Source organism: Odocoileus virginianus, chromosome 2, assembly GCF_023699985.2.
Source record: "Odocoileus virginianus isolate 20LAN1187 ecotype Illinois chromosome 2, Ovbor_1.2, whole genome shotgun sequence".
NCBI lineage: Eukaryota > Metazoa > Chordata > Mammalia > Artiodactyla > Cervidae > Odocoileus > Odocoileus virginianus.
The window spans coordinates 101,573,189-101,584,894 of record NC_069675.1 but is presented as its reverse complement, the minus strand read 5'-3'; the positions used below and the strand labels follow the sequence as shown (position 1 = coordinate 101,584,894).

Sequence of the window (11,706 nt, the reverse complement as noted above, 5' to 3'; positions counted from 1 at the left end):
GATCTGCCTGGTGAAGTATCTCCCTCCTGCAAGCTGAGTCATGTGTTATTGTCTACTTTCCTCTCGGTAGGGGTTCTGGTTTGGCTGGAACCTGAGACCGTCGCCTAGGTCTCTACGCTTTAACGTAACACGTGGCGTGCTTCCTTTACACAGTGACCAGATGCCCAAAACAACACGGTACGGTAGCCAAGATCTTTAATAGAAGCGAAACGAGGAAACCGCCTCTCCACCCGCCACCCCGGAACTAGGCTGGGCGAGGAGGTCCAAGTCCTCGGTCGCAGGCACATTCTGCGCGGCAGCCGACCACTTCTAGCGCGGGAAGTTCTTGGGATACAGCTGGAAGAGCTTGCCTTCCTGCGTGGGCTCAAAACCGTACTGTTCCAGGTGCTCGGGGTCGAAAGTCCCGGCCTTAAAGTCCTTCTCGATAGCCGGCGCCGCCGTCTCCAGAAAGAGCTGCTTGGCTGTCAGGGGAACGTCTGTGCCCTCCGGGGCGCGGTAGTTCACGTAGGGCTTGAGCTTGAAGCCGGCCAGCTCGGGCACCACCAGCTCCGGGACCATTTCCTTGACCAGCACGAATCTGCCGCCGCGACCGTGGAAGCCGACGCCCTTGGCACCCCGGCTCTTGTAGAAGGTGCGCGGGCCCCGCTTGCTGGTCCACTTGCTCATGCGGTCGGCGCCCCGCACCAGGGCGCGAGCCGCCCCGCTCAGGAGACCCATGGCGAGGCCTGCACACCGACACCACGCCGCTGCCGGCTCCAACCGCCTCGGATACCAGCCCCGCCGCGCAGCGCTTCCGGCGCCTTCGGCAGCTTCCGGTCCCACCGGCCCCCGCGCCGCAGGAAGGGCGGCTCCGATTGGCTGCGCCGTGTCGAATGTGCAGCCTCGGCCCTGGGAGGGGGCGGGACCGGCGGTAACCCAGCTAATGCGCGGGGAGATCCCGCGTCCGGGCGGGACGTTAGGAGCGCGGCCGTCGGGGGCGGGGCTTCGAGGCAGCGCCCGGAAGCTGGGAGGTGGATTTAGGGAGCGCGGACGTTGGGGGCGGGGCTTCGGGGAGGCGGGACGGGAGCTCGCGGTGCCGGTGAGTCGCCGTCTAGCGCCGCGAAGTGGCCAGGTTAGGGGTCTGAGTCTGTGAGAAGAGGCAGGCATCATCTCCCCCAGCCCGCGCCGGGACGACACTGCCCCCCAGGGCCGCCGGCGCCTCCAACCCGACTGCTTCCAACCCGACGTCCGTCATCTTGACCCCGCTTAACTCGACGCCTCCCAACCTCGACGCCCCCCCAACCCCGACGCTCCACAGCTCGACACCCCTAAACCCGATGCCCCCAACCCGGGTGCTCCTCAGCCCGACACCCCTAAACCGGGTGCCCCCTACACCAGACACCCCCCCCCCCAACCCGAGAGCCTTCAACCGGACGGCCCCTTTAACCCCTACTGTCCAAACCCTACGCCCTAATCTCCAAGCCCCCTTAACCACGCCCTCCCTAACCTCCATGCCCTCAGCCCCGCTGCCCCAGGCTCCCCCAGTTCTCCTGGACTTGACCACCTTTCCTCTGGCCCCATGCTGTGGAGCAAGCGGAGCAGCTGAAGGCGCTTCCGTCGTGTGGCAGGTGCTGGGGGCTTGAGCTTTGTCCCCCTTGAGCCTGGTGGGGCATCGGGGGATGGGACTGGTCAGGGCTGGGCGGTAGAGCTGGGGTCAAGGCGCTCCTGGTCCTTGAGAAGACGTCTGAGAAGAAAGTTTCCCACAGGGCACGGACCAGTGAGGAAATGCAGGTGACTCTGCACCTGCCTTCTGCTCCTTGACTTACTTGGGTGGGATTTTGGAAGAGACAAACCCTCCCTTGCTGTGGCCCTTCTAAGAGACCTGGGAGCCACAAGGTGAAGGCCCTGGACATGGCTCCTTCTCGTGGCAGAGAGGTCAGGTGCACAGGGCTCCTCCTCAAGTTTACCACAGCCCGGACCAGCACACCCACCTTCAGGGCTCCACCACGCTGAGTGGGAAACCCTGTGCCCAGCCCACTAGGGAGGGTCTGGCGCACGGCCTGCGGTGACCACAGCCCCCTACCCTTACCCAGCCTCAGCCTCCTCGCCGTGGTCCTGGAACTCCCGGCTGCACTAGGCCTTTGCCCAGTTGCCCACACTTGTCTTTGACTGACTGGGAGAGGAGCCCGGGGCTTGGCTGCAGTTCTCGGTTCCTTGGGCAGCTACACCAGGGCTGTTTACAGAGAGGCAAGTGGCTCCCTTTGCTTGTGAAAAGCGTTTTCTCCGTGGAGAGCACAGTGTTTCATCAGAGTTTTCCTGTCAGTAGACATGTAACTTAACGTGGACAGGAACACAGGGAAGGGCTGGGAGGCACTGCTTTGCACGTGAGCCTGAGGTGGTACAACCTCTGCCCTCCTTGGAACCAGTCTTTCTTTTGTTTCACTTTTTAGCCATGGAGCAAGAGGAGGACACTGGCCCAGAGGTACGGAACCTGAGGAGTCCAGTGAGGAATCAGCCTGAAAATTCCCAGTGTGGCCGCTTCCGGACAAGGAGAAAGCTGCCTTGCAGCAGCTCCTTGAAGCCGGTTGCCTGTGGGAGTGGCGTGCGGGCCTCTCTTCCCCTGTCAGGACTGAACCCCTCCCTCCTGTTCCTCAAGGTCACACTTGTCAGTTCCTGCTTCCCTTTAAGAAGCTTGCTTGCTTTGAGGTAGGGCCTTTTTCCCGTGGAACATCTGTAGCCACATCACAGAGAATTTTATTCCTAAACCAGAAAATTAGATGCATTAAAACAGCAGTGAAAAGCTGAAAAGTCGGAGCTGCCAACCACTAGAGACTATGAATAGGTCTGGGTCGCTCTCAGGACCGTTCCCCTGGCTCCTCCCTCCCCTCCCCCGAAGGGGTGGCTGAGCTCAGGGGACGCACTCCGAGGAGGGTGCTTGTCTGCCACCCAGTGGAGGTGGTCTCTAGCCAAGCACACATCCTGGGCCAGGAGGGCCTGGGCACCTCACTCTGAGGCAGAAGCTCCCACTGCTTCCTCTGCTTTCTGAGCCAAGTTCAGAGGGTTGAGTCTTTGGATCACTTCCTTGTTCTGTCTTGATGTAACATTTTGCTTTTGAAATGCTTTTCTGAGTGCATTGATTCCCTCGGGTTTTCTGGCATCAGTACTGTGTGTGATCCTGGCTCTGAAGGATCAGGCAAGCTACTTTAGTTCTTGGCACTTGTGTAAAAGCTTGACAGAATTCACACACACACACCGCCCCCTCCCTCAGTCCATCCTGTTCCTGACTGCTTGGAAGGATGTGAGTACCAGGAGGAGTGGAGCGTAGTTACTTGTTTGACTGGTTTCTGGTCTTTGCGGGGAACCTGCCAGCTCCCCCTGTATAGGAGGTCCTAGCCGTCTGCCCACTCACCGTTCCACACTCACTGTTTTCTCTTACCTTCCTGTCTTTCTCCCTGGGGTCTGGGCTTCTGAAGCGCCTTGTTGACTCCCTCCTTGGGAGCCCTTTGCTGCCATGTGCTGGATTTAATGTTCTCAAAATTCAGTTGGCTCGTTAGGGTTTCTCAGCACTGCTGTTGTGTGGGCCTGTGTCCGCCCTTGGGCCAGCAGCATGTGGTCCTGCCTGTGATGAGAAGGTACTGAAGAGGTGGCCTTTGCACGCCCCTGGCCAGCCAGGTGTGCTCCTCTGGATGTGCATCCTGAGGAACAGGGAAGCCGAGACTGGAGGGTGCCCGGAGCATTTGTTGTCAGTGCGGCGCAGCTGCTGGCCCTGCCCAGCCATCCTGTGGGTGGGTAGCCCTTCTCCGGAGCAGATGGACTCAGGCCCTCTGCCTCCTGAAAGGCCGTTTCATTTTGGAGGTCTCCAGGGCTTCCGACTTCTTCCCTGACCCACAGCTCTGTTCTTGCTCCCTGAGAAGCCAGGGCTGTGCCCATCCTGGCCCTTCCTGACTACAGGCTTCTTCCCTAGGTGGGCTTCTCTCTGGCCACCCTATGGTCCTGGGGTCTGGAGCTGATGGAGCAGCATTCCCAGTCCACCATGGTAACCACCTCACTGCTCCCGGGTGATGGGCGGGCCCCAGAATCAGTGGCCGCCTTCACCCTTGGCCGCCCGGGGCCCTTTGTGTCCAGCCTGTGTGTGGGGTTGGGGGTCATGGGGCCTTGCTGATGGGTGCTCTGTCTGTGACCTTGCCCAGCTGCTGGGGATTGTCACTGGAGTCCTCCTGGCCCTGGCCCTCATCGGCACCACCATCATTTTTGTGTACAGAAGGGTTAGCCAATTCCGTGAGTATCTTGCTTGAGGCCGTGGCTCCAGTGAGGGAGGGAGAAGAGGGCTTGAGAGGGTGGTAGGTTCGGGTGACTTTCTCTTGTGTTTTAAGCTCCCGCAAATAGCTCTCAAGGCCATAGTGGCTTATGTTGAAAACTGCTGGCCTGTCGACCCCTCATCGGATCCATAGAGTTTAACTGTGTCCTGAACTCCCTTGACTCTCATTTCCAAGAAGAGATGAAGTCCTGCTTCCTCTGCTTGGGTGTGTCACAGCCCAGGAACAAGATGCTGTGTGACACAGGGTGGGCAGGACAAGCTCGGTGCACACGTGCAGCTGGCCCAGCTGTGCTCAGGCTGCCCCTTGGCACCCCTTGCAGGACAGGTGCAGCCCAGTCCTCAGTACAGGTTCCGGAAGAGAGACAAGGTGATGTTCTACGGCAGGAAGATCATGAGGAAGGTAACTCATTGCGGGCCCCCTCCCCCCTCAGAGGGGTCGGCTTCAGCCTGTGCCTGGGGCCGTGCAGGGCCCCGAGTCTTGGGGAAGGTTTGGGGCAGGCACAGCACCTAGAGAGGAAATGAGCCAGGAAGGACGGCAGAAACCCCTCCCAGGAGTATCCCCGAGTGTGTAAGGCGGAGCGTCCTGGCTCCAGTACAGATTGGTGGGCCTCCCATGATTTGGGGCTGGGCCCTGCAAGGTGGAAACTCCCAGACCTCACTTCCCAGAGTCGTGACCCATCTTGGGGATGAGCAGCCTTTGTTGGTGGGCCCCACCCACTGAGGACAGAGGGCTCAGCAGACTCCCAGAGGCTTACTGTGCCTCAAAGGCATGCTTGAAACGTTTGCTGATATTTAAAAATACTGTGTTTATTGACTTTTCTCTAGATACACAGTTTGTGTTCTTTGTAGAAAAACTTGAACTGTCAGACGAGGAGTCATGTGGGTGTCCCTGGGTGGCTCTTTCTCCTCGTCAGGGTCAAGTTCTGTGAGCAGGAGGTTGGTTCAGGCTGCCGAGTCTGCCGGGGCGGACCTGGCACGTGGAGTGGGGGCTGCTGCAGAGTCGTGTGGGGCCACACAGAATGACCTGCGAGCAGGTCTCGAGGCACTCGTGTGTGGTTGGATCTGGGGCTGTCCATGGATGACCCCACTGAGGACTGTGTGTTGGCAAGCTGGATTTGGTCTAAGGAAGACAGGAACGTGGTCCAGTGGGGCCAGAACCCCTTGGCAAGGAGGAGTCATGGTGACAGCGCACCGACAACCACAGCCGGCGCCATGGGGCAGACGCAGCTTGGGAGCTGCCCAAGGGGGCCGGCTGATCCCTGGGTAGGGGCCAGGCCCTTTGTACTCGGCAGCGCTGTTTGTGGCGGTCCAGCAGGCCTGGGCTGTGAGGGGGATGGAGAGCTGTCCAGGCCAGGAGGGTGTGCAGGCACCGGGGTTGTGTACCAGCGTGACGGGTGTGAGGAGGAGGGCGCTGGCCTTCCAGGAGAGGGGACACAGGGCCGAGGACGTCGGAGCTCTCGGAGCACAGGCTGTCCAGGGACATGGCCCTGTGTTCTCGCTGTCAGCAGCGCCAAGGAGGTGCCCTGTGTCCTGGGCAGGCGAGCAGGTGGGGCCCGGCCGGAATGCCTGTAGGGGCCACGTCCTGAGGGCTGGGACTGACCCTGAGACTGGGAACTGGATCCCACGGGTCTCAGAGTCCAGACTTAGCCGCCCCCTTTCATTCTGCAGGTGACCACACTTCCCCACACACTTGTGGAGAACACAGCTGCCCCCCGGCAGCGGGTGAGGAAGAGGGCCAAGGTGCTGTCTTTGGCCAAGAGGTACTGGGAATGCCCTTCAGACCAGTCAGTTCCCAGCTGCCCTCCCCAGTGGGCTATCCGTGGCTTCCCTGCTATGGGGCTCACAGCCCAAATGCTCTCTGCTGTATTTTTTAATTTTTAAAGCATTTAATTGGTTAATTAATTTGGTTACATCAGATCTTAGTTGTGGCACTCAGGCTTTGTTGCTCTGTGGCATGTGGGATCTTAGTTCCCCAGCCAGGGATCAAACCCGCATCCCCTGCCTTGCAAGGCAGATTCTTAACCTTTGGACCACCAGGGAAGTTCCTTGCTATCTGCTTTTGAACCCCTTTGGGCCTCTGCTCCAGGTGTGTGCCTCTTTGCTTTGTAGGATCCTGCGATTCAAGAAGGAATACCCTACCTTGCAGCCAAAGGAACCCCCGCCCTCCCTGCTGGAGGCTGACCTCACAGAGTTTGATGTGAAGAATTCTCACCTGCCGTCAGAAGTTCTGTACATGCTGAAAAATGTCCGGTAAGAGAGAGGTGGACCTGGAGGCTTTCTTTGTGCCTGCCTGGCCTCTGAGGTGTCCTTTCCCTGTGGCCACCGATGGTTGTGTCGACAAAAAATATCAGTAAACAGTCTGTAACAGGAATAGAAAAGAGTTTTATTTGAGCCAAATTGAGGACTGTAACCCAGAAGACAGCCTCTCAGACAGTTCCGAGGAACTTCTCCAGAGAAGTGTGGTTTTCAGCACAGTTCTATGTCTTGTCTGAATGAAGAACGTTAAACTAGTCACAGATACATTCCTTCAGGGTATCAGAAAGAAATCAAAACCAGATCAGCATGTGCACGGTGAGTCAGTATGGCATTGACACCTGGGAAGGGAGTCTTATCGTGGAAGGAGCACCAGGATTGATCTCCCAGGATGAGAGGCACTGAGTCCTTATTTTTAACATGGGTGTTCTTTACTTCTGGTAAGTGTTCAGATCAGTCGCTCAGTCATGTCTGACTCTGTGACCCCATGGACTGCAGCACGCCAGGCTTTCCTGTCCATCACCTACTCCCGGAGCTTGCTCAAACTCATGTCCATTGAGTCAGTGATGCCATCCAACCATCTCATCCTATGTCGTCCCCGTCTTCTCTTGCCCTCAATCTTAGCCAGCATCGGGGTCTTTTCCAGTGAGTCAGTTCTTTACATCAGGTGGCCAAAGTGTTGGAGTTTTGGCTTCAGCATCATTAAGTGTGCTCTTTAATAATTAAGGCAGATGTACAGTGTATGGTTGATTAACCGCAAATAGGATGTTCTGTCTGGTGAGCACAAAGTGGGTGTTCACACATGTAGCAGCCAGAATGACCTCTCTGGGCCTCAACATGTCACCATGTGTTTTATCAGTTGGCAAAGCTCCTCTCCTCTGGCTGTCACTGCCCTCCTGGTGGTGAGCAGAGCCTCCTCGCTGGTTCTTTCCCATGTCTGTCTGCTTCTCAGAGTTTCTGCCTTCAGGACGGTGCAGAGTGAGTGGCCGGATGGAATATTGAAAGTCTGGCTCCCTGTCTCTCCCTGGAAGCCCCAACTCCTCTTTCCAGCACTTCACTAACTGCCCTTGGTGACAGACCTGGCTCAAACTCACAGTCACAGCCTGAGACTTCTCTGAGCTCCCGGGACAGCAGCTGATGGGGCTTCCTAAACCTCAGGCTCCTGCCCTGCTGGCATCCAGGTGCTGGTGGTGCAGGCTCTGCGGCCCTGGCAGCTCTCCCTGTGGCCTGGCCAGCAGGGACAGTGTCCTTCCTGACTGTGGCCCGCGTGTTCTTATGTCTGTAGGGTCCTGGGTCACTTTGAGAAGCCGCTGTTCCTGGAACTTTGCAAACACATGGTCTTTGTGCAGCTTCTGGAAGGGGAGTACGTCTTCCGGCCGGGGGAGCTGGACAACAGCATCTACGTGGTGCAGGACGGGCGGCTGGAGGTCCGCGTCCAGGACTCGGTGAGGACACGCGGGCCGGGCGGGGCGCTGTTGCGTTGGCACTCCGTGGTCTGCCCTCTTGACCGTTTCCATTGAAAACTTAGCGCAAAACTCATTTTATTTTATGTAGATAGAAGATTCATATTTTATTTCTCCAGCAACATATATACAGTTGAATATAAGTTAAAGGCCACCTTGCACATGAAAACCAGGTCCTTTAGGTGGTTCAGTCGAAGAGGTAAGGCCTTCAGCTGGCTCACATGAGAAGTGTCCACTCCTTGGCCCACCTTTTGGGATTTTGCCAGTCCTGAGTTCATCAAAAATTTCTTCCATATTCTGAGGTGTCAGATCCTGTAGTAGTTGTCACTGAATTGAACCGTTGACTCATTTATACAGGTCCCTAAACACTCCAACTAGGAGTGGAAAGTTTGCCAGGCGAATCGTCCCACTGCCTTTCTGCTGAGCATTCCTCAGCGACCGCCAGGATGCTGGCGGGGTTTCGCAGTGCGCAAGGTGGGGTAGCACAGCCATGAACGTGGCTCTTCCCGGTTGGCTTTCGGTCGCGTGTTGTGTGAGAAGCTGCTGCTTCATGCGCTCGCCCTGGAGGTGCTTGTGAAACCCCTGCACCTGTTTGCAGTGGAGCTGGGCAGCCACCCCTTTTGTCTTCAGGCTGGAAGCAGAGCTGCTGCTCTGTGCCCTTCTGGGTAGTTTTCTATAGTTGGCTCTGTCCTTTTATAGCTTTCCGGTGCAAAATCCAGTGGAGCATCCGGGTTATTCTCAGGAGTGTCTCTGGGCACACTGAAGGCCCCTCCAGCTCCATCTGCACAGCTGTATTATACAGATTCCTTCATGCCTTCCCCACTGGGTGGTGAGACCAGCTTCATGGGCCAGAGCACCTCAGAGAGAAATGCGGAGGGCCAAGCTGAGGGCCTTCAGGAGATGCAAAATCTCGAGTTTGAGTTCTTTGGAGGAAAAGACACATTAGACCAAAGCTGCCCTTGACGCAGCATGTCAGCTTCTGTGACATGGGCTGCATGGTGGCTCACATCACTCCCACTGCCTTAGGACCCCTCAGTGGGTGGGTACTGACCTGTAGTGATCAACCGCATGCTTGTCTTATTTTCAGGTTTCAGGCTATAAATAATTTTAACTGTAAGAAAATAATTAAAATATTAATTCAGCTGGAAGCTAACTCCTTGCTGCCTGCCTCTGTTGAATTATGTGCTTAAATCACAGTTGCCAGGTGAGGGCGAGGGGATCTCTAGACCAAGCCTCCTGGGTACTTGGTTTATTTGCCTGGTGGTAGATGTCCCAGGCTTCCCACCATAGACACTCAGTGAACCCTGGACTGCGTGAGGTTGCCCCCATCCCTGGCCATGTGAACTTCCCACCTGCTGGGCCCTGGGTGGACCTGACCCAGGACGGCTCCTGCATGTCCTTCCGGCTTCTAGACCACAGTGTTGTTGGGGTACAGGTCTCATGTGTAACTTTGTCTGTGAGTGACCTGGTGGGATAATCAGAAAGGACATGCTTTCATCCAGTCTCCTCCAGGGGGCCTCCATGTCATCTGCCTGGCAGGCCTTCCCAAGAGGGCCAGAGCCTTTGGCCCAGATGGATGGGCTCCTGGACTGTGACCTGTGCCAGGTTTGAACAAGTTCAAAGGAATTTTTCTGGGTCACCCTGAGATGAAGTTCCTATCCTAAATCACCAGCATTGCATGGTTTCCTTTCTCCTTTAATCCGGTGGGGAAAAAATATGTCAGAATGCTATCATTTATACTGAGAATAAGTGCGTTTGGTTCCCACAGACTTTTAGTTAGGCCCACCAACTCTCTCAGGCAGATCCTCCTGGTGCTGACAAGACACAAGACTGAAGGCTAGGCTGGGCCTCCTTGTTCCTCTTAGTCACCCTCCTCTTTCTGTTCTCGTTCCACGTGTCGACAGAGTGCAGCCTCTGCCCCGCCCACCAGTGGGGGGAGGTTGTTTGCATGGCCGGCCTGGCCTCCCACCACGGGTGACTCTCCTCTGCTTCCCGAGCGCAGGATGGCACTGAGGTGACGGTCAAGGAGGTTCTGGCTGGAGACAGCATCCACAGTCTGCTCAGCATTCTGGATGTCATCACTGTGAGTACCTCCTCTCCCCTGGGTCTGCCCGGACTCACTCGACAGCAGGTCCCTCAGCGCCCAGGCCAGCTCTCCAGTGACAGGAGGGTCACCCTAGTGGGTGAGGGATGTGCCTGGAGTGGCCTGGGAGTGGCTCTGCTAAGTGTCTGAGGGGAGCTCGGTGTTGGCTTTTGGGTTGTGGTGTCTCTTAAATGGTCATTCTTTGGACTGAGTAGCATGCGCACGGGCTCCAGGCGTCACATGCGGGATGAAGGTGGTCTCCCCTGTCTTCAGGCCCCAAGGCCCCTTCCCAGGAGAGGCCCTTTCTGGATCTTCTGTGCTGACGTGTGTCCTTCAGTCACTTCTTCAGCTTTTGTGCTGTTCCTCAGTGCAGTGAATGGCCTTGTGTAGACACTGTTTCCTGTGTTTGAAGGCCAGTCTGTAGGGCAAATCCTTAGGAGACTCACTGATCCAAGGGACCTGCCTCCCACCACAGAGACTGAATTGCCAGGCATGTGAGGGCACCTCACCTGCTAGTGAGCTGTCTCATAGCTGATGTTTGCTAGTTGTCTCACTGTATCTCACTGTTTGTTGAACCCAGGGTAGGCAAGGTGCAAGCAAGGAAGCTGAAAGAAGATGTGAGGAGAAACTGCAGACGTGTTGATTCTCTCTTGATTGGCATAGAGGGTGTAGCAGCAGACATACTGTATTCTCTCCTCTCATGACTGGCCCAGTGGACACAGCCGTAATGCACCATAAGACACCATAACACGGGCGTAGTGTGGCCTTAATGCAGCCTCAGGGCTTTTCAGGTGGAGCTTGATATGTTTACAGCACAGAAGTGGCCTGCGGCCAAGGAGGCACACCATGACGTGCACACACAGTGCTGTAAGTGATCTCAGCTGTCGCCGTGTATTTACAAAACATGGGGCGGTAGTGAGAGGCCCTGGGGGTGAGAGAGCCTGACCACTGCCATCTTGGCAAATTTGCTCTTTCTTTACATTCCACCTCTTCAGGGTCTCTCACCTCATAGTCTGTGCACAGTCCATCTTCTGCAATGTTGCCGTGGTGAATGACACTGACTCTTGGATTTATATCTTGCAGCAGTAGTAGGGGCTGCAACAAGAAACAGCACTTGTCACCCAGGATACAAGCTGGAACTCACTTTACTTGCAAAACCCCCACAGGCACCAGGCCAGCCCCTCCAAGGAGGAGATTTTTGTGTTGTTCACAGTCCCCCCTCATGATTACACTTTTCTAAATCTGAGGACACAGCCTTTACAGTGCATTGTTCTAAATCTACAGCATAGGACACAGCCTTTACAGTCTAGTATTCTAAATATACATCATTTGGCCACTGTGGCCATCAGTGTGTGCACCAGGACCAAGAAACTGCTCCAGCTTGCCATAAATAAGGCTGCATTCGGCACCACTGCCAACCAGGGCCATTACTCTCTGTACATTAGCTAGTGACCAGTGAATTGCAAGTTCTGCATGGGGCCTCCAGTCCCTGCTTGGGCTCTTTGGGTGGGCACAATGATTAGAGCCCTGTTCAAAGCAGAAAAGGGCATCTGAAGGAACACCCTTGGGTGCCATATAATCTTCTAACTGAACCACCTGTGTCTCTTGCT

At 56.2% G+C, this 11,706-nt stretch overlaps 2 protein-coding genes and 1 pseudogene across 12 annotated transcripts in view; 1 reads left to right on the top strand and 2 right to left on the bottom strand.

Annotated features, from left to right (window-relative positions):
• Nucleotides 1–178: 178 nt before the first annotated feature.
• MRPL41 (mitochondrial ribosomal protein L41) lies at nucleotides 179–816 on the bottom strand. Its single transcript, XM_020888440.2, has one exon. The coding sequence runs from the start codon at nucleotides 715–717 to the stop codon at nucleotides 310–312; it is 408 nt and encodes a 135-aa protein (XP_020744099.1). The 5' UTR covers nucleotides 718–816; the 3' UTR covers nucleotides 179–309.
• Nucleotides 817–996: 180 nt separating this feature from the next.
• PNPLA7 (patatin like phospholipase domain containing 7) overlaps nucleotides 997–11,706 on the top strand; it is a 76,151-nt gene continuing 65,441 nt past the window's right edge. For 2 of the 11 annotated variants that reach the window (XM_070456633.1, XM_070456649.1), the window contains exons 1-9: nucleotides 1,130–1,607; nucleotides 2,430–2,461; nucleotides 3,944–4,015; nucleotides 4,170–4,257; nucleotides 4,618–4,697; nucleotides 5,966–6,057; nucleotides 6,407–6,547; nucleotides 7,836–7,995; nucleotides 10,016–10,096. In XM_070456633.1, the coding sequence (XP_070312734.1) occupies nucleotides 2,432–2,461; nucleotides 3,944–4,015; nucleotides 4,170–4,257; nucleotides 4,618–4,697; nucleotides 5,966–6,057; nucleotides 6,407–6,547; nucleotides 7,836–7,995; nucleotides 10,016–10,096 (744 nt within the window). In that variant the 5' untranslated portion in view covers nucleotides 1,130–1,607; nucleotides 2,430–2,431. The other 9 variants (XM_070456639.1, XM_070456630.1, XM_070456608.1 and 6 more) reach the window with 8 other exon arrangements.
• LOC139031498 (NADH dehydrogenase [ubiquinone] flavoprotein 2, mitochondrial-like) lies at nucleotides 8,158–9,083 on the bottom strand (annotated as a pseudogene).

Coding starts and splice junctions, on each gene's coding strand:
- MRPL41 (XM_020888440.2), bottom strand. CDS start 717: ATGGGTCTCCTGAGCGGGGCGGCTCGCGCCCTGGTGCGGGGCGCCGAC.